Source organism: Triticum aestivum, chromosome 2A (genome assembly GCF_018294505.1).
Source record: "Triticum aestivum cultivar Chinese Spring chromosome 2A, IWGSC CS RefSeq v2.1, whole genome shotgun sequence".
NCBI classification, from domain to species: domain Eukaryota; kingdom Viridiplantae; phylum Streptophyta; class Magnoliopsida; order Poales; family Poaceae; genus Triticum; species Triticum aestivum.
Window position 1 is genome coordinate 40954680 of NC_057797.1, and position 23031 is coordinate 40977710.

At 46.7% G+C, this 23031-nt stretch overlaps 2 protein-coding genes, 1 long non-coding RNA gene and 1 pseudogene across 3 annotated transcripts; 1 reads left to right on the top strand and 3 right to left on the bottom strand.

Moving 5' to 3' along the window:
• Positions 1–804: 804 nt before the first annotated feature.
• On the bottom strand, positions 805–3148 carry LOC123184582 (uncharacterized). The gene is made up of 3 exons (XM_044596682.1): positions 2509–3148; positions 2057–2372; positions 805–1163 (listed from the first exon to the last, which is right to left on the bottom strand). Exons 1-3 carry the CDS (start codon positions 3004–3006, stop codon positions 1123–1125), a joined length of 855 nt encoding a protein of 284 aa, XP_044452617.1. The 5' UTR covers positions 3007–3148; the 3' UTR covers positions 805–1122.
• Positions 3149–8601: 5453 nt separating this feature from the next.
• On the bottom strand, positions 8602–10579 carry LOC123184583 (uncharacterized; annotated as a pseudogene).
• Positions 10580–16558: 5979 nt separating this feature from the next.
• Positions 16559–20061, top strand: LOC123184586 (uncharacterized). Its single transcript, XR_006492994.1, has 3 exons — positions 16559–16748; positions 17586–17627; positions 19382–20061. It is a non-coding gene; the product is annotated as an uncharacterized lncRNA (long non-coding RNA).
• Positions 20062–20225: 164 nt separating this feature from the next.
• Positions 20226–22267, bottom strand: LOC123184584 (uncharacterized). The gene is made up of 3 exons (XM_044596683.1): positions 21642–22267; positions 21204–21525; positions 20226–20359 (listed from the first exon to the last, which is right to left on the bottom strand). The coding sequence occupies exons 1-3, from the start codon at positions 22131–22133 to the stop codon at positions 20319–20321; spliced, it is 855 nt and encodes a 284-aa protein (XP_044452618.1). The 5' UTR covers positions 22134–22267; the 3' UTR covers positions 20226–20318.
• Between the last annotated feature and the right edge of the window lie 764 nt (positions 22268–23031).

Sequence of the window (23031 nt, forward strand, 5' to 3'; positions counted from 1 at the left end):
TGATGGACTGCCGAGAGACTACAACGCCGTGGCCTGCAGCACCACCCCCGCTGCGTCCTTTGCGATCAGGAACCAGAGACGATGCAACACCTGCTTGCCACATGCCCCTTCTCAAGGCAAGTGTGGCATGATATCCTTGCCTGGCTGAGGATGACGTGCAGGCCACCTGACCGGGACGTATGATTCCATCTCCGACTGGTGGCATGCTGCCAAGGCGGTAACCCCCAAGCCACTTCGCAAGGGGCTGGCATCCGCAACGCTTCTGACGGGATGGATGATCTGGAAGCAACGAAACGCTTGTGTCTTCGAAGGGGATCAGCCATCAGTCCACCAACTAACAGAGCACATCAAAGCAGAGGCTGCATTATGGGCTCGGGCTGGGGCTTCAAGCCTTCGATTGGTGATCCCCAGCACCTGGGAGGGATGTACACTAAGATCCTAGGAGGCATATAAACTGCTCCCCCACTTTTCAATGAAAAGAAACGCAACTTGTATGAATCTATGGGAAGTTCCAGTGTGCTACCACCATTTTTTTCTTCTTCTTCTTAAAAGCTCGTACAGCTCTATCATAAGGCCTTTTCGCTTTACTCATGGCCACAGTTCTTCCTGGTATGTGCACTTGTGCAGGTCAGGAATTAAGGACTCTAAACACCCAAGGCAAGGCAGCACAACTAAAAACACGATCAATAGCTCTCAGGAAAAACCCACTAAACACGATCCATTTGTCTAAAATGAATGCAGGACCATTAACTCATTGTCAAAACCACTGCATTTTCCAGTGACGCGAAATGTATGATCTCAAAATATTGCAGGAATGTCAACTCACTGCAATAAACCCTACAGTGAAATGCTTCTTCTACGAAGCACACCAGAAATCACATCTCAGAGATGAATGTCAAAAGAGCGACATGCAACGACCTACAAATTGCTCAGCCATTGGAAGCAACACTATAGGCAGTTCTGAATCCAGAACGAAGCATGTTTTGCAAGCAGAAGAAACGAAAGAGTTTTCTGAACCTATATCTATCTATCTATGCAAAAGTAGGCGTCCAGTTCTGCTGTGGTCGAGGCGGCGAAACTTGTGGACAGGTGTACTTTCAGGGCTCCCGCTCCCATCTTCCTCTACTCCGCGTTGACATCTGGGTGTCGCAGCCCATTGTAGGCTGAATTAGCAGAAATTATGAGCCAATTAGGCGGGAGACCAACAATCAATAACAACATCAAGAAGAAGAAAAACTGAAACAATATAATGTGCAAGGAACTAAAGATTTTATGCACTATTGTAAGATACTAACTGAATTTTATTCACAGATTAGAAAATAAGTATCTTCTCTGCAAAGGTAAAATGAACTTGATTTGGCTTTGCAGCTACCATAATCTATACTATGAAATCGATGAACTGGATTATCTGAATCAAGGGCAGAAATGTGCAACTAGCTTTGATAAATTAACATGGCATCTACTATTTTCATCCAACTACTTTCACCTTTTTCCAAGTCATAGCCAAACGAATCATAATATCCTTTTTCAAAGCACGATCAGGTTAGAAAATAAAAGGAATAACAAGACCAAGGTTGCAGCTCATGTACAAAACCTGAATAAAGCTCAGGTGCAGAAACGAGATTTATTTAGTATCGTTGGCTAAATCAAACGAATCAACTGAGTTGGTGTTTCAAGTTCGATAATGATTTATTCCCCCAATAACATATCATATTTTACATACCAACAAGATTACAGCAGTTGCAGACAATTCCCAACACTTGGCAGTTTCAGACTTCAACAGATTCAGTTAACTATCTTTTCAGACTACAACAATTTCAGTGAACTGTTTTAACACCTAACAGTTTCAGACTTCAACAGATTCAGACTAGAAAATTTCAGTAACAGCTTCAGTAAGACAAGTAGATTAACACCCCACTAAATTAAACCCAAAAATATATATGTGTACCACAATCTGAACAAAACTCAACCAAAGACCATCGGTCTTCAGTTCTTGTCACCGTTAGGAGATACTGTACTTTAGGAAGTTGGGGCATGGAGAGAGGCTCTCACTCACCAGGGGTCTCGGCCCGGATGAGGACAATCTCGAGGGTCTCGCCATAGCCGCCGTCGGGCAGGTCGACGACGAGCGGGGTCAGCCTCCCGTAGCGACCCGCTCGGACGCACATGGCGATGTTCCGGTAGTACACGCCGGCGCCGACGAGGAACCGCAGGTCGTCCCTCAGGCGAAACGTGGACCTCCCCCTGAACCAGAACTGGCGCCAGGCTTCGTGCTCGGGGTCCTCGGGGTAGTGCCCGTTGTCCAGCGCTCGCACGAACCGGATCAGCCGTGCCGGCTCCACATGGATGACCCCGAGGAGGTATGGTGGATTCTGCAGTTGAATCACAAAGATGGAACAGAATCACAAAGATGGTTATGTTCAGGAGTTCAAGAAGAATTCGCTGAATCGCCGAAAGCAATTCAAGAAGAAGAGGTATCAAGAAGCGGGTCGGTCATGGCAAACTCACCGGAGGCGGGGCAGGAAGGGCTGGCATGTCCTCTCTGGCGGGGATGGGCTCGACGACCCAGTAGTACATCATGGAGCTGGCGTTGTCGTCGACGCTGACGCCGGTGGAGTTCCAGGGGAGGTACCTGCCGTTGGCGCGGAGGTAGCGGCCGCCGACGTTGCGGAGCAGGACGACGTCGTCCCCGCAGCCCGAATCCACGGCTTGCCACATGAAGGCCTCCACACCCGGCTGGTCGTAGTCGCGCAGCTCCGCGCGGAGGCCCCGGTGGCCGAGCCTCGCCGGCGTGGCCGTGGCGGCGAGGTAGCGGCCGTAGGCCGCGCTGTGGAGGAGCAGGTACGGACAGTTGTCGCCGTTGTAGATGTGCACCGCCCACACCGCGGTCATGGAGGCGTGGAGCTGGCTGAGGGTGACGCTCTCCCCGTCCTCGGCGGCGTGGAGGTAGGTGCGGTGCACGCGGCTCCGCAGCCGCACGTGGTGCCTGTCGTGGAACAAGTCCATCGGTCGCCGGCGCTGGAGGGCGGAGGCGGTGGGCTGCTGCGCGGTGGCGGTGGAGGGAGGGCGAGGGGTTCTTGGTTTGTTGGGGACTCCGGCGAGGAAAGCTGTTTGTTGGGGCGGTTACGCTGGGCGCCAAGGCGGAGGTATTTCAAGGTGCCGCCGTCCCGGCCTTTGGGTACGAGGTGGGCTTGCAGGCCGTTTCCTTGGCCCAGCCCACACTATCGAGCTCCGCTGTCACTCAGGTTCTGGTGACTTTACGGGCGATCTGGTATGCGAGACGCCAAGCTATCCATGAAAACATTTTCCAAAGTCCTATGTCGACACACAATTTCATCATGAAGTATCTTCGTGAGCTGAAAGATTGTAAGCCACCGCAGCCACCACGACAGGTAGCAGCAGTCCCACCTCGAACCAGAACACGGTAGATTCCCCCGGCGTCTGGAGTGGTAAAATTGAGAGTTGATGGTGTGGTTTCCAGAGATCTGAATGATGGGTCTTTTAGCGTTATGTGCAGAAACCCGGAGGGTATGTTTTTGGGTGCATCATGCATGAAGTACACTGGGTTGACCGATCCAGCTACTCTGGAGGCGTTGGCATGCCGTGAGGCACTAGCACTCATGACAGATCTCCAGTTGTCTAGAGTGGTGATTGCATCTGATTGCCAAGGCGTAGTTTGAGATATTCATGGTCGAACAGGAGGAATGTATGCACCCATAGTTAAGGAGATCAATGAGACAACTACCTACTTTCAGGAGTGCTCCTTCATCTTTGAAGGACGAGAGACTAATGTCGAGGCACATAGCCTCGCTAAACATGCTTTTGGTCTAGGGTCCGGGCGCCATCTGTGGCTTATAGACCCGCCAGACATTGATTGTATCCCTATGAACTTTGATTGAATAAAGTAAGCGTGTTTAGATTAAAAAAAAACCAAGTCCCATGAAGAAATGATGTACCTTTTTTTGTTTGAACACAAGGAAGGCGTCATCAAGCACCACTATTTCATTCAACTCATAGACAATGTACAATATGAATTACATAGCCATGAACCTGAAAATTGAGAAGGGACAGCAGAAAAGGGCAAGGTACATTAGCATGAGAAGAGCGTGAACAACTAAAGACAGGTTCTACTCTCGAGTTGAGAACCTGATGAGCACAATTGTGAGCAATTCCATTGATATTCTTGGAGATGTGATAAACAACATTAAGAGAATGAGAGATTTGACCCAGGCGGGCGCCTCAAATGCCCGGACTGACCGGCACCCCTTATATCCAGCTCAAATATGAGGCGGATATGAAGGCGCCCTGGCATGTCCGTCACGTCGAACCCAACAGCCCGACCCCACCTCAAATTGCAGGGCGACAACTGTTGGTTTTTTCTTCCAGACAAACTCCGAAGCTTTATTATGTCGCCACAATGTTTGAGGTTGTTACGTTGGGCGCCAAGGCAAGGAAATATTTCAAGTTTTTAACAAGGTGCCACCGTCCTGAGCTTTCTTTAGGCTCGAGGTGGGCTTCCGGGCCATCTCCTCCTGCACAGGCCAATACGAGGGGACGGTGGATACTATTCCCCGCGAATGCTATATCTCGCTTACAGCGAGAATAACATCCGACTTGTCTGAAGGCGTGCATATATAGGGCCGGTCCCATTAGCTCAGGACGTTTGCTCGCGCTCACATCATTTTTGAGGGACTTGTTGATCCAGCATCACTTGAAGCGCGAGCATGTAACGAAGCACTAGCTTTGGACCTTTGCTTAGACTCTGTCTATGTCGCTTCAGACTGCATTAAGGGACCTCCAATTCATCCATGAGGGACGTCAATACAATGGAGAGACTCGTATGCTTGCCAAGGCACCATGTGAAGCTAATTTTTTTGCCCGACACTATCTGTATCTCGATGATCATTGAATTTCAAAAAAGGGTGCAGTTTCTGAAACGAAAGGTTGCTCGCTCGCTCGGTTCCATGCATTGGTTTGCTCCAAAATTTCTGTTTTTTTTCTTTCGTTTTTCTTTTGTTTCTTTACCATTTTTCTAGGTTTCTGTTTTTCTTTGTTTTCTTCATTTCTTTCATGTTTTTACTAATTTTTTCTTTGCTTTCGTTTTTCTATGTTTTTCCTTGTTTCTTTCTCAGTTTTCACAAGCTTTTTGCTTTTCTTTCTTTTGATTTCAACTTTTTACATACACATTCGCGTATACATCAGAAACTTTTTTTGTATACACGTTAACATTTTTTAGTTACATGATTACCATTTAAAAAAACGTATAATGTCTCTATTTTCATACATATTTTTCATTTATTTTCATAGAACAGGAATATTTTTTATATAGACGTTTAACATAGTCCAAATATAGGATTAACATTTTTTAACTTATATTTCTTATGTCTACTTTTTCCATAATAAAGTACATTTTTTTCACACATCATATTTTTTTACATATATTTGTTTAAAATTTTCTAAAATACATGATTAACATTTTTGCAAGACTTATATTTTTTACGTTATTTTATCCATACACATTGTACATTTTTATATCATAAATATTTTATATACACGTTTGAGATTTTCCAAATACATGATTAAATATTTTGAAAAGAATATTTTTCATGTCTACTTTTTTTGCATAACATTATACATTTTCTGTATACATCAAGAACATTTTTATTTATATGCTAACATTGCAGATACATGATCAACATTTTTTAAACATATACGGTCTTCACATGGGATACGTATAGGCTTAGTTTGGCTAGGGCTAGGTGCTATATATATCTTTGTACACGACGTTCTAATATCACCAGATCAAAGCAATAAAGAAATGTAAGGCTCGAGACTATAGCCTGTTGCAATCTATCGATCAGAGTTTCTTCCATCGATCGCCAAGTTACGCAGTGTTCTGCCGACGGCATCGTGATCGACCGATCGGATGTAGCGCTAGTGCAAAGTCCAGGTTCACCTACGCGTGCATGCGCATGTGGCATTGTTCATCAATCCATCTGTGCTAGCTTCCTTGTCTAGCTGCTTGCACGTTTGGTCCTGATATCACCAAAGCAAGAAGAAGATTCAGTGCAGCGGTTCACGTAAATGGACGTGCCTAGCCCGATGTCGGGGAGCTTGATGGAGCCATCAGAATCCACCGGTCGGTGTCGCCATCGCCGATGCCTGACAATATCTAACACTAGGTTCGAGCGAGCCTGACGGGTGCATTCGGTCGGAAGCCTGGACAGGCAATGCAATCGATTGGGGCAGGCGACACAAGCTAGAAGCGACTGGAGGCGAGCGTGGCGCGTGGCTGACTCGGGCGTTGTGCGTTGGACATGATGTGAGTGACCTCCATTGTGCCGAGCCGGTCGGGAGAAGTTATGCTCTACGCGGCACAGGTCAGAATGCTCACAAAATTTTAAACAGGGTAAATTGTGGCAACATTTTTGCTAAATGGGGTAAAATGAATGAAATCTCGCTAAATGGGGTAATTAGTGTCAAAAATGTTAAAATAAAGGGTAAAAAACGGAATTCACTCTTCCGATTCCAGGTCATGATAGAAAGAAGAATATGAGGAGCATCCATTCTCCACAGGGCATGCCTGAAAGGTCATGACTTCTGGTTTGCTTTTCTCTTGGACTGGGAGCATGCCTCTTGTTCCTAGCTCTTCTTACCTGTGCTACCGGTCAAACATGTCGTTTTGGATGGTTGCTATCATGATTTGGTGCTTTTTATGATGTCCTGGTCATCTTGTTAATGTTCTTAACTATGGAGTATCGATGTATGACATTAATAACTTTTTTACTACTGTTCCTTGCTGCCTCCCAAATCTAATGCAGCGGTGACATGGTTAAGATGCACAGATGGCAGCGTTCAGATGAGTGATCCGCTCTTAGTCATGCTCTTTGAGCGAATGCATATTTTTTTTGCTGCTGGAATGTTATTCCGGATCTCTTCCATAGGCCATTTGTTTGATTTTTACTGTCCGTGTGCAATCTGGTTGTAACTTTTAAGTTTCACCTGGTTGCACCTGTTCTTCATGTGAAATGTTTTTCAGGCATACTTGCATAGCCGTGCGTATCATCATCAGTGCTTTTTATGAAGGAAAAAAAATCCTTGGTTCTTTAGTCAGTGTGTTGAAAGTACTGCTAGGGCCTTTTGTTTCCTCCTTTCTTGGGGTTAACAAAGAAACTTGTTGAAGATGTGCTCTCCTGGAGCAAGATGGATATGATGGTTCTTTGTTCATCTTTCTCCGGATAAAAGATTTTTGTAACTTGACTACATAGTGTCAGTTTGGCCACATTTCTTTTCAGTTGGAAAATCCAGCGAATTTCGAGATTGTCTTGATGTCTTTTCAGTTTCTGTTTTTTTTACTTTTGAGCTGCTTATTAAACTGCCACTCTTCCTTCACTCGGAGTGTAACTAAAGCCCGCAGTAGTATGATTTTACTGCGAAGGCCAATGTGATGGGTTCTGGATGGGAACTCCCAAAATCTCTGTCAATTGAATCACAACTAGAGCTTTGTGCTAAATTTTCATTTTATAGCAGTGCTCATCACCATTTTTGTGTGGCTCATTGTACATGATGGAATAGCACCCTGCACCCAATCAAACCATTTATTTTTTCCAAGTTCTTCAAAAAAGTTTGGGGGGCAGCGTTCATGAAATTACTTGGGAGAATGAATCTAGGCAACACTGGTACACCTGAGTACGATAAACCTGGTGCGGAAAAATATTATGTGTTAGTTCATGCCGTATTTTTCACTCTTCCGTTTTGCCTAGCAGAGAAGGTGTATGCTGTTGTGGAGCAGCAAAGGGAAGTAATAAGGCTTGCAAATGTTGAATTCCCAGGAGCGTGTTTGCTTGTGCACACCACCTGCCTGTTGCTTTGGTATTTAAAACTTCTTCTAATTCTCTAGGTTCCTCGCTTCATGTGGTATGATTGTGTTTGCCCGTTTGTTTACCGAGTCCAAAACTCCTTGCAAAAGAGCCAGGTCAATCTGTGCCAGTGTTTAGTAGCCTGATAAAGTGACAAACTACACCATGAATATGGTGTTTCGGTCTTCAGCATCTCTTTTCGCTTCACTGTGATATCTAGATCTGGAAAACTTGCATGAATCTGTGGGAATTTCCAGCATGCTATCATCAATTTTTTTAAAGCTCTGTACAATTCTATCATAAGGCCTTTTCACTTTACTCATGGCGACAGTTCGTCCTCGTATATGCAGGCCAGGAATTAAGAAGTTACACACAAGGCAGCACAAGTAAAAAACACTATCAATCGCTACCAGGAAAAACATTATCAAGGCAGCAAAACTAAAAACACTAAATTTTCCATTTGTATGGGAAAATGCATAGAATAAAAAATGAATGCAGGACCATTAGCTCATTGTCAAAGCGACAAAGCCACTGCACTTTCCAATGACGCAGAATGCATGATCTAAAAATGTTGCAAGATCATCTACGAAGCACACCAGAAATAACATCTCAGAGATGAATGTCAAAACAGCGACACTGCAACGACCTACAAAATTGTTCAGCCATTGGGCACAACACTCTCAGCAGTTCTGAATCCAGAACGGAGCAAGTTCAGCTACCAGAAGAAACAGAGAGTGTTTTTGAACATCTATCTATCTATCTATATAGGCAAAAGTAAGCATCCAGTTCTGCTGTCGTCGAGGCGGCGAAACTTGTGGACAGGTGAACTTTCATGACTCCCGCTCTGATCTTTCTCTACTCCGCGTCGACATCCGGGTGTCGCAGCTCATTGTATGCTGAATTAGCAGAAATTATGAACCAATTAGGAAGCAGACCAACAATCAATAACAATATCAAGAGAAGGAAAAAAACTGAAACAATATAATGTGCAAGAAACTGAAGCAGACCAACAATCAATAACAATAAGGAGCAAGATACTACCTGAATTTTATTCACAGGTTAGAAACTAAGTATCTTCCCTTCGAAGGTAAAATGAGATGACTGAACTTGATTTGGCTTTTTAGCTACCATAATCTATACTAGAGGCAAACACTGTGAAATCGATGAACTGAATTATCTTAATCAAGGGCAGAAATGTGCAACAAAACAAAACGAATTTTACCAAGCATGGCACCTACTATTTTCATCCAACTACTTTTACCTTTTTCCATATCATAACAAAACGAATCATAATATCCTTTTTCCAAGCATTATCGGGTTAGAAAATAAAAAGAATAACAAGACCAAGATTACAGCTCATGTCCAAAACCTGAATAAAGCTCATGTGCAGAGACGAAATTTATTTAGTATTGTTGGAACCTGAGTTTTGTTCACAGGTTATTCAACACGAGTAAAATTAGCTAAATCAAACGGATTTATTCCCCCAACAGATTCAGTTAACTATTTTTCTGACTACAACGATTTCAGTGAACTGTTTTAACACCTAACAGTTTCAGACTTCAACAGATTCAGACTAGAGCAATTTTGGCAACAGCTTCAGTAAGACAAGTAGATTTTCAGTTCTTGCCACCACTAGGAGATACTTAGGGAGTTGGGGGCATGGAGAGAGGCTCTCACCAGGGGTGTCGGCCCGGAAGACGACAATCTCGAGGGTGTCGCCATAGCCGCCGTTGGGCAGGTCGACGACGAGCGGGGTCAGCCTCCCGTAGCGGCCCGCTCAGACGCACATGGCGATGTTCGGGTTGTACACGCCGGCGCCGACGAGCAACCCCAGGTCGTCCCTCAGGCGAAACGCGGACCTCCCCCTGAACCAGATCTGGCGCCAGCCTTCGTTCCCGGGGTCCTCGGGGTAGTGCCCATCGTCGAGCGCCTGCACGAATCGGATCAGCCGCCCCGGCTCCAGGTAGAGGACCCCAAGGAGGTATCTGTATGGGGGATTCTGCAGTTAAAACACAAAGCCAAATCATGGTCATGTTCAAGAAATGCTCGAGAAAATTCGCTCAATCGCGGAAAGCAATTCAAGAATAGCTATCAAGAAGCGGGTCGGTCATGGCAAACTCACCGGCGGCGGGGCAGGAAGGGCAGGCATGTCCTCTCTGGCGGGGATGGACTCTACGACCCAGTAGGCCAGTACATCATGGAGTTGACGCTGTTGTCGACGCTGACGCCGGCGTTCCAGCGGATGTACCTGCCGTTGGCGCGGAGGTAGCGGCCGCCGACGTTGCGGAGCAGCACGACGTCGTCCGCGAAGCCCGACCCCACGGCTTGCCACATGACGGCCTCCACGCCCGGCTGGTCGTAGTCGCGCAGCTCCGCGCGGAGGCCCCGGTGGCCGAGCCTCGCCGGCGTGGCCGTGGCGGCGAGGTAGCGGCCGTGGGCGGCGCTGTGAAGGAGCAGGTACGGGCCGTCGTCGCCGTCGTAGATGTGCACCGCCCACGCCGCGTTCATGGAGGCGCGGACCTGGCTGAGGGTGACGCTCTCCCCGTCGTTGGCGGCGTGGAGGTAGGTGCGCGGCGGCACGCGGCTCCGCAGCCGCACGTGGTGCCCGTCCTGGAAGCGGTCCATCGGTTGCCGGCGCCGGAGGGTGGAAGGTGGATGCGGTGGGCTGCTGCGCCTGCGCGTTGGGGTTCTTGGTTTGTTGGGGACTCCGGCGAGGAAAGCTGTTGGTCGGGGCGGTTACGTTGGGCGCCAAGGCGGAGGTATTTCAAGGTGCTCTCACACTATCGCCGCCGTCCCGGGCTTTCTTTAGGCGCCAGGTGGGCTTTAGGGCCCAGCCCACAAGTCGTCTCCGTTCCTCCTCCCACACAGTCCCGCACGAGTCCCTTCCATTTCCCGGCTCACCGAACAGAAATATGAGCATTGTGGACAACTGTTAGTTATAGGGTAACATTGACTCGTGGAGACACTCATTGATTGAATGCTCTATGTCACGCCGTGTATGGGCCCTAGCAGATGAAACCATGGTTGAAACCATGATGGAAATAGCAAAACCGAGTGCTAAACACTGGTTATTTCATATGCAAAGGTTATTATCACATGCCCAGTTCGTGGAAGCATCTGTGACTCTGTGAGCGATTTGGATGGCAATAAGAAAGGCCATTCATGAGAAAAAAAAAATTCAGAGCCCGCTAGCAACGCATGCATTCGTTAGCGTTTTATCCAGGAACTCAAGAGTATAGAAGTCTTGACAAAAACAGCATCGTCAGGGTCCAGAACTAGACGAACTGCTATCCCTATTGATGCATGGCAACCTCCGCCTTTGGGTCACGCGAAGATTATGGTAAAGGGGAGCGTCAACCAGGAGCAAGGGAAAGGGGCTGTAGCTGCTGTATGCAGAGCTCATCTGGGACATTATATCGGCTCCTCTTCGTTGGTCATCCCCGGGAATGTTGATCTACATGTACTGGAAGCATAAGCGTGCCGGGAAGCGTTGGCCTTAGCTCAAGACTTACAGTTGCGGAAGTTGGTGGTGACTTCGGATTGCAAAGGGGTGATAGCAGATATCCATGGAAGGGCAGGTGGAGTTTACCTGTCGGTCATCAAAGAAATTTCTCTCACAAGTTCTATTTTTGATAGCTGTAGCTTTATTTCTGAAGGTAGATCAGCAATTAGTGATGCGCTTTGTCTTGCCAGACGCTCTCTTTCGCTTGATCAGGGGCGCCATGTGTGGCTGTTATCCCCTCATGATCCATCTTGTATTCCTCTGAATTCTATCATAGATCAATAAAGTGTCTGGTTTTCCCTTAAAAAAACGGCCAGAGGCATTGTTCCCTCTCATTGTCTAGAGAAGCGAGGCGAGGAGCGAGCGAACCACCATCAGATCTACCGAAACTATTAGCATGTGTCGTTGTTGCTTTGACACTTTGGTTGTAGCAGGTGCTTGTGTCGGCTAGTGTTTTCTTTTTTCTTTTTGAGATGGAATTGGTTGCTTCTTTATTCAAGGTTCTCGGTTGAATCCAAGCTCATCGCATCCCGAATACACAAAGGTGACACATGAAACCAGGTCTTAAACAATGTATTCAAACAACCCTCCCTGGTAGTGTTTTGTTGTGTTGTACCCTATGCTGGTGTTTGTTAGTCTCATCCCATTTCAATTACTCAACTCTTTGATGTTTCACTTTGCCTTGTGTAACTAAACTGTGTGATGTGTGCAAATTGTTTCAAATTTGTATGAAGTGGAGCTACCTTTTCCAGCCATGGTCCTCGATGTCGACACCCCGAAGCCATCCGTGCTTCTCAGGCATACTTGCATACCCGTGCGTACCATCATCAGTGCTTCTTATGAAGGAAGAAATCCTTGGTTCTTTAGTATGAGTGTTGGAAGTACTGCTAGGGCCTTTTGTTTCCTCCTTTCTTTTTGTTTTGAAGGAAACTTGTTGAAGATGTGCTCTCCTGGAGCAAGATGGACATGATGGTTCTTCGTTCATCTTTCCCCGGATAAAAGATTTTTGTAACTTAACTACATCTACATGGCGTCAGTTTGGCCATATTTCTTTTCGGTTGGAAAATCCAATGAATGTCGAGATTGTCTCCAACAGAGCGACTGTCTGTTCTATATTGACAACCATAGCCAGAAGAGACATATCACAAATGGCACACAAACATCGACGCTAACGACCTATGTCGACCTAACTTCCTCGCCTCCAGATCCCGGCCCGCCGAATTTGAGATTGCTCGGACTTAGGCCAGGCGAAATACCTGCTCGGCTTGCCGATGCAGGTAGCGACGACACTCGTGGGTGTCGTCCCCTTATTGGAGGCGCCGCCATGCCTCTATCTGTGCCCCCCTTTGAGCACCAAGGGAAACTCAATGTCGAATTCTTTGGATTGGACAGCTGTAGTGCCATGATGTCGTTCCCTTTCTTGAAGGTGTTGTTTTGTTCGCACTGTGTCCTCAATGTCGGATTTCGAGATATTGGAGGTTGCATTGTCTCAGGCTACCACTCAGGGCGTGGGCATCCAGGGCACTATGTAAGACTTCACCGGAGCTTCCCCCATGGCTTCTGCCTCCGGGCTGGCCAGTTCTTGCAACCCACTCGTCGATCTCTAGGGGCGTGTTTGGATGACTGCCTCGCACCTGGCTCGTATCCGCGGTGCAAATGTCAGCAAGATTGGTTACCTGCGCGGCCTCCTCAGCCTGGCGCAATCCATGCAAAATGAGCCCTCTCAGCCAGGCTGAGGGGAACGCAGGAATCAGGCGTATCGGGGAGCCAGGCCCGTGCCTGCATCCACGCCTCGACTGCAACCTCTCGTTCTCTTTCCTCTTTCTTTCTCCCACGCATCGACTCAAGAAACCAACCCGCCGCCGCCGCCGTCTGAGCCCCGCGAGCATAACTCGAAGCACCCTCGGCGGCCACCGGTCTCCTCCACGCCGACGTTGGGCGCTCGCCTCCCCGCCTCGACATCGCCGGTTTCTGCAGCCACCTCAACGCTGCCGAACTTCTCCATAGCCGTGCACGCCCAGCCCTGCGGACGAGCTCGCCCCGCCACCGGCCCAATCTCCGCTGTGGCGGCTTGGCGCTCCTCCACGCCCACGCCGGGGGCTCACCTCCCCGCCTCGACATCATCTGTGTCCGCCGCCGAACTCCTCCATAGCCGCGCGCGCCCGGCCCTGTGGATGAGCTCGCCGGGGCTCACTAGGAAATAGGGGGAGGGGAGCATCTAGCGCCGCGAGCCGCAACTACCATCGAGTTACCATTTGGCGCTGCGTTTGTCCGCTGCTTGAGCTTTGTTAGTTCTGATTTTAGTTTAGGTGTTGATTGGCTTGTGAAATTTCTGATAAATAAAATTGAAACTTGAGATATGGTTCATATTTTAGTTCAGGTTTATTTTACTTGTTGTCTCTTGTATATAGATCCAATTGTATATACAACATCTCTTGTATATAGCATCTCTCATGCATTTATATCATGCAGCCCACCAAACACACATCTGAGCTCATCTTTGCATCGACTCAATCAGGCCACACTCACCCAGGATCTCTCATGCCATGCAGGTTGGAGCCACCCAGGCAACCAAACACGCCCTAGGTGTATTAGGTGGGTGTACGTTGATCTTTGTCGAGTTTAGAGCCATGGCCGTGTGATGGTGGTGCCTTGTGCTGGTCGTGATACGGTCTAAGGTTTCATAAGCCTCATCTTCTTGGCCGGAGGCCGTGCTAGGCGGGTTTGACTATATTCTGTCCTCTGTTCGGACTGAACATCCATCGTCTCTCTGCTCTGGGCACAATGCTGATGACTTCTTATGTACTTGTCATGTGTTGTACCCTCTCTTATATTTCTTTCAAAAAGGGTTGAAACCTAAAAAATACAATTTCTTAAAATTAAGGTCCCATGGAGGTCGGCCTCCAATTGGCATTTTTGCCAAAACTGATGCTATTATTGTGGGCTGTGCGTAGCTTCTGTCATCGCTTCACCACGGTGTCGGCTCTGTGAAGCTTCCGTGACACGGCTGCGTGCCATCTGAAATCGCAAGATCCAGCACGTAGCTAACTAGAAAAAAAAAAAGCAAAGCTAGACAAACTAGTGGAATTTTTTTGGCAGAATGAGTTCTCCTCTAGCGGTTACGTGGTCGACGTCACGTGGAACCACGGCGCCGCTGACTGTGCGGGTATTGGCCAGTTCATCAAAGTCGTCGATGACCGCGTACGCAGCCTCATCTTGCCGGCGGCTCTTCCTGTCACCAGTCACGACGAGTCGCTCGTCGACATCATCGCTCCGTTCCTGTCCTTGCTCGAAATCGGCCGCCATTTCCGGACGACACCGATTTCAGGGGAGGGCAGCCGACGACGGTGCTGAGCTGCAAGCGAGGAGCGGTAGGGCCTCCGGTGAACATCGTCGCCGGGAATGGGGAGGACGGTGGCTGCAATGTCCTGTCACGCTGCCTCAAGGAGCATACCCAAAGCTTTCCTCCATCAATTGACAACCTGACCGATCCATCATCCATGGACTTTTTTTGAGTGCCATCATCCATGCATTGTGTGAGCGAATTAGGCGTCTCAGTGCCGGCTACTCAATACTCGTGTCTCTTTTTCCAAGGAAATGGCTGATTCTATTCGCTAGAAGGGTTAAGCACGCCTTGCTGCGTTTCTTGGGATTTTAAGATATGTTTGTTATTTGGTTTGACACATGGGAAAGATGTTTGTTATTCAATCTTCTTGGCTATCAGATTAAGATCCGACAACTGCCGTCTTTCTTCTTTCTTTAGTTTTCTTCCTTCTCCAAACGTTTTTTTCTCTCATAAAAAATGACTTATCAAAATTACAAATTCAGTCAACTTATATATAACTATTGTGTTTTTTATAATGTGGTGTTTGGGTGGGTTTCCTCAGTAGTATTTTATATTATCTGCTTATCAACTCATACTTATGTGAGTATTTTTCTTGCGTTGGTGGAGGTGCCGCATGTTGGCGTTTTCTTTCTAGATGGTGAGTGAATATGCGGGACTGATGTGTTTTTTAGACTGGTTGTTTTAGATCAATTTGAGAAATCATTGACCCAGTTAAAAAAGTCGAATACGTTAAAAAAGGGCTCCTTAAGAAATCATTGATCCAGTCAAAATCGTTAACCAAATTCAAAATTGAACACCTCAATTGAATAGAAGGACTCCAAAATTAAGGAGAATCATGTATTAGATATTTCCTCCGTTTGAAAATAACTGAAGTGATTTTAGTTCAAATTAGGTTATATACTAGAGTAAGGTAAATACAACTCAAAAGCATTTAAAACGACAAGGGCGGACTAACCCTGACCGCCACCACATGATTGAATCCTTCTCCCTGTCGTCGGAGTGCGCCGCTAGGCAAAGCCCGTGGGGCGTCGGTGCCAGGGAGGTTACTGCTCATAGGGAGCCCACTATGGAGGATTTGGTTGGTTGTTGCGAGGACGATGTCAGTGATGTGTAGTCAAACTGTGGCTGTCGTCAAACGATGCTCGACGGCTTCGTTGATGATCCAACACTATGATCTTCAACGGTCGTATGGCCTGGCTAGGTCACCGGAGAAGACAGAGTCGATGCATGGTCTTGGATGTGTGGAAGTGTCGTGCAACGGTGTGGGTGATTTCTTTTCTTTAGATTTTTTATGGAGTCTTCGAGTTTGTTTGGGGGCATCTATGCGGCGATGCTATCCCTGTCTCGGAATAATGTACTCCTCACTTTTCCCCGTTTTCGTTGGTGTGTTCATCACCGACGGAGGGCGTGTGGAGCCCTCTCTCCGGCGGGTCTCCCGGGATCCAATTGGTTTAGTTTTCGGGTGGATCCGTCTAGATTCGATCGGTGTTTATGGTCTTCGGAGTTTCTACATGCTTTTATTGACGTTTTCTTCTCCGGCGTCTCTTGGTATGCATCGATGACTTCCTGGCCTCTGTTACTACAAACTTCCGGATTTAAAAAATCTTGCTCCATCATCTATGCTCACGGCACATCGCCGGTGGAAGAAGACTTCTGGCACCCCAGAAATTTAAATGTAATTTTATCTTTCTGTATGGGTGTGTTTGTAAGGTCTAGTATATGGGCCTTGGGCCCTTTTGCAAAAATATAATGATTATGCAGCAGAGTAGGAGTCAAAATTAATTCGTTTTCCTTCTTCGAGTGGAGGTCAAAAGAGGATTCGTTTTCCTTGGTTGGGTCGTCTTCCACACTCCACTACTTCCCGTCTTCTCCACACCGTCCCTTCTTCCTCACTTCCTCACTCCCTCCCCTGCTTCTAAAAACCCTCTCCCCTCTCCCTCCTCTTCCTCGTCGCCGTCGGTCGCCGGCCGTCGGCCGGCATATCCCGCTGCCATTCGCCGGAGGCCCTCGTCGTCCCGCATCATCGGCCGCCGACGATTAGGTACTCGCATTGTCTCCCCTGCTGCATGCGCTGAGGCAGCAAAGAGCCTGCGTTTGATTGAACGGCGTACGTCTTTGGCGTGCTGAACTTTGGGGCAAATCTGGTTTTGGGGGTAGGGTATCTAGGATCTCCTTTTTCACCGGCTAGGGTTTGGGGGAAGCTTGAGCCGATCCGGTTCACGAGCTGATTTTGGGTTGCTCCGTCACGCCGATTCGTAGACATGGGAATCAATTTCTTCTTCGGTTAGGCTTTCAGCAGGGCTCACATGTACCAGAGCATCGGTAGTTCTGTTGGTCTCCTTTGGGGAACATTCCTCTGCAGTGTGAAAGTGGCCTTCTGATGTGCAAAGCTATTCTCTGTTATGGAAAAAGGGGGAGGGGGGTGGGTGTTGTAGCATAAAACAGGGAAAACATTTTTTGAGCAAAAAAATTGGGAGGAAAATGCTATTGTGTTACCTTTTAGCTTGAATATTAAATGCATTCATTCTGTTGCTGTTAAATTATGATTTTTTTCTCTCTTCATTTGGACAGGAACAAACAAAAGTTGATTCTAGGTTTTGCCGGGTTTTCTCCAATTAATCGGGCAGCAACCTTCTTAATTAATGACACAAGGCAAAGCTTTTGCCTCTATTTCCTGAAAATATATCAAGAGTGAAAACTGACAACTATTCTGTTTTTCAGTTTAGCTTCCTTTGCCTGTCTGTATTCAGATGGAGCAAAAAAATAACTATAATCATATTGGTTGGTAGTTGCGTGTAGCATTTATTTTGAAGTTTGTACGATTACGAGTGTAGTGATAAGTTGAAAACAAACATTAATGAGACGAATTTTTCCGCAGACAGTACCAAGCGTGTCATGCCTATCATGATGATCATCTCTGGTAAGTACAAACTTCTGTTCTTTATGTTTACAACCTTTACCATTCACTAAAGCACAAATGTAACAAGTGGGCACAAGTGGGCACACAAAACTATTTTCCTCTGCTATTTACATGCTGGCTAAATTCTAAAGTATTTTATTTCTATGCATCTACTTATTTGTCATGACTACATAATAGTCTCCCACTGCATGACAGGATATTGTATTGGGCCTTATGATATCAATTAGTAGCGCCCTACCTTAATGTCTACGATTTCTTTCATTCCGTTATTATAGTTTAGATCCTAGCTTGTTACATTATGATTGTTCACTTTACTCTTAGCTTTACACAATATGGCAATGCTTATAGTAAGAGTATTTCACTAATCTATGGCTAGTGAAATTGAAGTCACCTTATCAGAAACTCCGTTGGCAACAATACCGCCTCAACATATACTGCCTAAAAGGATGCTGTATTCGTGAAAAACAATGTATTTAGGTTAATGGGGCTATTTGCAGTTGTATAGTTGTGTATATAAATTAAACGGTTTCACAGTTGCGAGTAAAAAATAGACTCAGCAGACAATTGGAGAGACCAAAACTTGACCTTTTCCTTTTATATCTAGTAAAAAGAACGAATAAATGGGCATTGCATCATCAAAGAAATACATGATTAAATAATTAAGAATTTGTAGTAAAACTGAATTTGCACAGAAGGCAGAGGAAAATCTGATGTATCTATCAGGTGTCGTTGTCCTTTTTTTCTTCTTCTCGAAAATGCATCTAAGTGTGCGTCGTTGTGTATTAGAAGAACACCAAAGAAGGCACAGAGTACAAGCAACCGATTGTAGAGCTTTAATTGTCCTTAGTTTGTTTTTTGGCGCATGACCTTGAAACCAATATTATAGCCAACCTGTCAGAGGGTTCGTCCCCTAAACACAAAGGAGAATGTCTCAAGGGCAAGTAAACAACTGAGAAACATACAAAGAGAAGATGAAGAGACAGGTTTAAACGGAATCCACAGAAAACCAAGTCATTATTCACTTCTGGTGGTTTGCAGGATTTACCTGGAATCTGGGAAATTGAACCCTGCTGGGAGTGCTCTCTGATCAGTTCAGCACATATTTCTTGAAACTGATCCGCCACATGTTCAACACATGCATTGCATTTTGAGTGCTAATGGTCTTCCATGTTGGTAACATTGGCTAAAACATATGAGATTGATGTCTTCAGAGTTAAATTTATGATTTTAGGGTTGCAAGAGAGTGAGTGTTGTTCTTTGGTTACTTGTTAGACATGTACAGTAGTTGACAAGAGGGTCTTAGCTTGTACTCCCTCTGTCTCAAAATAGAGGACGTCTTATATTTTGAGACAGAGGGAGTACCATTTAGATGTATGTCATTTAGCGAACACAAAAAACATATTATGCAGTGGATTATCTCTTAGTGTCGTCTCTAGCAATTAATGTTTGCTTGCTCTTAAATTTGTGGGAGAATTAAAATTAAATTATAAAATATGTAACTAACAGATGGCATCTTGTGAAATGGATAGAATTGTCTTAATTATCTTCCTTACTAAGAGATCATCTCTTAGCTAGAGAAGACAAACCTTTTTTCTTCTCATTTCTTTCTTCCAACTCAGCGATTATCCTAGGTGGCATTGCTAAGATAGCACAAATGTACACACCCTTATGTAGCAAGAAGCGCTTACAGTTCTTTTGTTTTAGAATGTACTTGTGAAATTTCTTGATCATGATTTTGTGTTTGTTTGGTGCAGGTTGACAAGTTACTTTCCTTGGTCTACTGCTTGATCTTTGTTCTTTGGAAGTACTATATCTCACTCCATACTACCATGAATCTCCATAATAACTGTCAGCAACAGCTATCGTGCTCAAATTCTGCAAGGCCGCCAACATTTTGGACCATCTGTCCAACCTGTGTCACCAAATATCAGTACCACCATGCAATTTTGAAGAAAGCTGTCTGCTGCCATAATTGCTCGAAAGCCTTCATAGCACATGCTTTAACTGAGCAACATGTTCCTTCTGGTCCATATCAACAGTTTGCTGAGCTGTGGATAAGTGCAGGAGTATTTTCAGAAATTAGATTGCTTCAGAAGTTCGAACCTGGGCAGATATGGGCTCTCTACAGTGACATAGACAAGTTTCCGAATTACTATGTCTTCATAGAGAAAGTTGATCTCGAGAATAATGAAGTACAGGCAAGATGGCTTGAAGCTTTTCCTGATGAAGGGGTGGACCAAAGATTGGTAGTAGATCGAACTGCTGAGTGTGTTGCGTCCAATGGCTGAACAATTTTGTAATTCTGAGATGTGATTTCTGGTGTGCTTCATAGACGAAGTATTTCACTGTAGGGGTTATTGCATTGAGTCGACAATTCTGCGATATTTGTAGATCATGCATTCCGCATCACTGGAAAATGCAGTGGTTTTGACAATTAGTTAATGGCTCTGCATTCATTTTTAGACTATGCATTTCAGAATGTTTGTGGATCATGCATTCCGCATCACTGGACGCAACACACTCAGCAGTTCTGAATCCAGAACGGAGCAAGTTTAGCTAGCAGAAGAAACAGAGAGTTTTCTGAACCTATCTATCTATCCATAGGCAAAAGTAGGCGCCCAGTTCTGTTGTCGTCCAGGCAGCGAAACTTGTGGGCATGTGAACTTTCAGGATCCCCGCTCCGATCTTCCTCTACTCCGCGTGGACATCTGGGTGTCGCAGCTCATTGTAGGCTGAATTAGCAGAAATTATGAGCCAATTAGGCAGCAGACCAACAATTAATAACAAGACCAAGAAGGAAAAATAGTTGAAGCAATATAATGTGCAAGGAACTAAATATTTTATGTACTATTGTAAGATACTACCTGAATTGTATTCACAGGTTAGAGAATTAGTATCTTCTTCTCTGCAAAGGTGAAATGGGATGACTGAACTTGGTTTGGCTTTTTAGCTTAGATAATTTCTACTAGCGGCAGATGTTATAAAATGGAACAACTGAATTATCTGAATCAAGGACAGAAATGTGCAACTAGTTTCATCCTACTACTTTTACCTCAGTTTCCTAATAACAACAGTTTCCTAACAAAAAGAATCATAATATCCCTTTTCCAAGCACCATCAGGTTAGCACTCGACGAAGCAAGACCCCAAATATCATGTTCATGCAGCAAAAACATTTCTGAACAATTAAAATCTCAGAGTCTTGCAAATAAAAAGAATAACAAGACCAAGATTGCAGCTCGTGTACAAAACCTGAATACAGCTCATGTGCAGAAACCTTATTTAGTATTGTTGGAACATGAATTTCGTAAGTAAAATGGGCTATATCAAACGATTATCACCATCTTCTCTGTTAAGGCTGAAAGGAGGTGAATCAACTGATTTGGGGTTTCAAATTCATATCAACTTTTACAAGATTTCAACAGTTGAAGACACCTAACAGTTTCAGACTTCAACAGATTCAGTTAACTGTTTTTCAGATTAGAACAATTTCAGTTGAAGACACCTAACAGCTTCAGTAAGACAATTTCAGTCAGGAGATACATAGGAGGAAGTAGGCATGAAGAGAGGCTCTCACCAGGGGTGTCGGCCAGGAAGACGACAATCTCGAGGGTGTCGCCATAGCCGCCGTCGGGCAGGTCGACGACGAGCGGGGTCAGCCTCCCGTAGCGGCCCGCTCGGACGCACATGGCGATGTCCGGATAGTACACGCCGGCGCCGACGAGGAACCCCAGGTCGTCCCTCAGGCGAAACGCGGACGTCCCCCTGAACCAGAACTGCTGCCAGCCTTCGTCCTCGGGGTCCTCGGGGTAGTGCCCGTCGTCTTGCGCCCGCACGAACCGGATCAGCCGTTCCGGCTCCAGGTGGATGACCCCGAGGAGGTATCCGTATGGGGGATTCTGCAATTAAAACGCAAAGCCAAATCATGGTTATGTTCAGGAGATCAAGAACTGCTTGAGAATTCACTCAATCGCCGAAAGCAATTCAAGAAGCGGGTCGGTCATGGCGAACTCACCGGAGGCGGGGCAGGAAGGGCAGGCATGTCCTCTGTGGCGGGAATGGGCTCGACGACCCAGTACATCATGGAGCTGAAGCTGTTGTCGACGCTGACGCCGGCGTTCCAGCGGATGTACCTGCCGTTGGCGCGGAGGTAGCGGCCGCCGACGTTGCGGAGCAGCACGACGTCGTCCGCGAAGCCCGACCCCACGGCTTGCCACATGACGGCCTCCACGCCCGGCTGGTCGTAGTCGCGCAGCTCCGCGCGGAGGCCCCGGTGGCCGAGCCTCGCCGGCGTGGCCGTGGCGGCGAGGTAGCGGCCGTAGGCGGCGCTGTGGAAGAGCAGGTAAGGGCTGTCGTCGCCGTGGTAGATGTGCACCGCCCACGCAGCGTTCATGGAGGCGCGGCGCTCGTGGAGCGTGACGCCCACCCCGTCGTCGGCGGCGTGGAGGTAGGTGCGCGACACGCGGCTCCGCAGCCGCACGTGGTGCCCGTCCTGGAAGCGGTCCATCGGTTGCCGGCGCCGGAGGGTGGAAGGTGGATGCGGTGGGCTGCTGCGCCTGCGCCTTGGGGTTCTTGGTTTGTTGGGGACTCCGGCGAGGAAAGCTGTCGGTTGGGGCGGTTACGCTGGGCGCCAAGGCGGAGGTATTTCAAGGTGCCGCCGTCCCGGCCTTTGAGTGCGAGGTGGGCTTGCAGGCCGTTTCCTTGGCCCAGCCCACACTATCGAGCTCCGCCTCTATGAAGGTCCATACGCAAAAAAGTAGAGGGGTAGAGAGACGGAATTTCCTATTGGACGCTCGTTGCGTAAAAGTGTCGCCGTTTCGCGCAGACCTGGCGATCAAGCGATGTCATGGGCCGGCCCATTTAACGTGTTTGCAGCGTTTTTGGTTTTGGAGATGAGGTTCATTCGTGCACACTCGGGAAGAACTTCCCAGCCGGTCACACATCCTCAAATTACCCCAGACCAAGCACACTTAACCTGGAGGTTCTTTGGAGATGAGGTTCCGAAAAAAGTTGCACCTTATTGATATGAAGTAGTCTATCATTCCTATTAAGTTGGGATTAATTTCGTAGCTGATAACATTTGGCAATTTAGGACAATCATATTGACCAATGTGACTTTTAAGCTTGTGGCTAAGGGGTTTGCCACTCGCCCGTCCTCGGTAGCCTACTGGGTCCTTCACCCTAACCATATTACCTTCACATGTCATTGAAGCACCCTTGATGGAATGGTAGTGCTTCAAGAAGTACCCCATGAAGCTGAGTGCACCATGAGGACATCTTCACCCTAAATCTTGACTTCGAGAAAGTGCATGACGTGGTGAGCTGGGATTTCTTGGAGGAAGTGATGCATCAGAAGAATATTGAACCTAGGTGGATCGGTCGGTTGAAGCAGCTGATTAGGGGAG

Bases quoted from the DNA above. Each gene is read 5' to 3' on its own strand.
- LOC123184582 (XM_044596682.1), bottom strand. From the start codon at position 3,006: ATGGACTTGTTCCACGACAGGCACCACGTGCGGCTGCGGAGCCGCGTG. The intron at 2,373-2,508 runs GTGAGTTTGCCA...ATTCAACTGCAG, and splicing joins CCCTTCCTGCCCCGCCTCCG to AATCCACCATACCTCCTCGG. The intron at 1,164-2,056 runs GTGAGTGAGAGC...CTGCTAATTCAG, and splicing joins CATCCGGGCCGAGACCCCTG to CCTACAATGGGCTGCGACAC.
- LOC123184584 (XM_044596683.1), bottom strand. From the start codon at position 22,133: ATGGACCGCTTCCAGGACGGGCACCACGTGCGGCTGCGGAGCCGCGTG. The intron at 21,526-21,641 runs GTGAGTTCGCCA...TTTTAATTGCAG, and splicing joins CCCTTCCTGCCCCGCCTCCG to AATCCCCCATACGGATACCT. The intron at 20,360-21,203 runs GTGAGAGCCTCT...CTGCTAATTCAG, and splicing joins CTTCCTGGCCGACACCCCTG to CCTACAATGAGCTGCGACAC.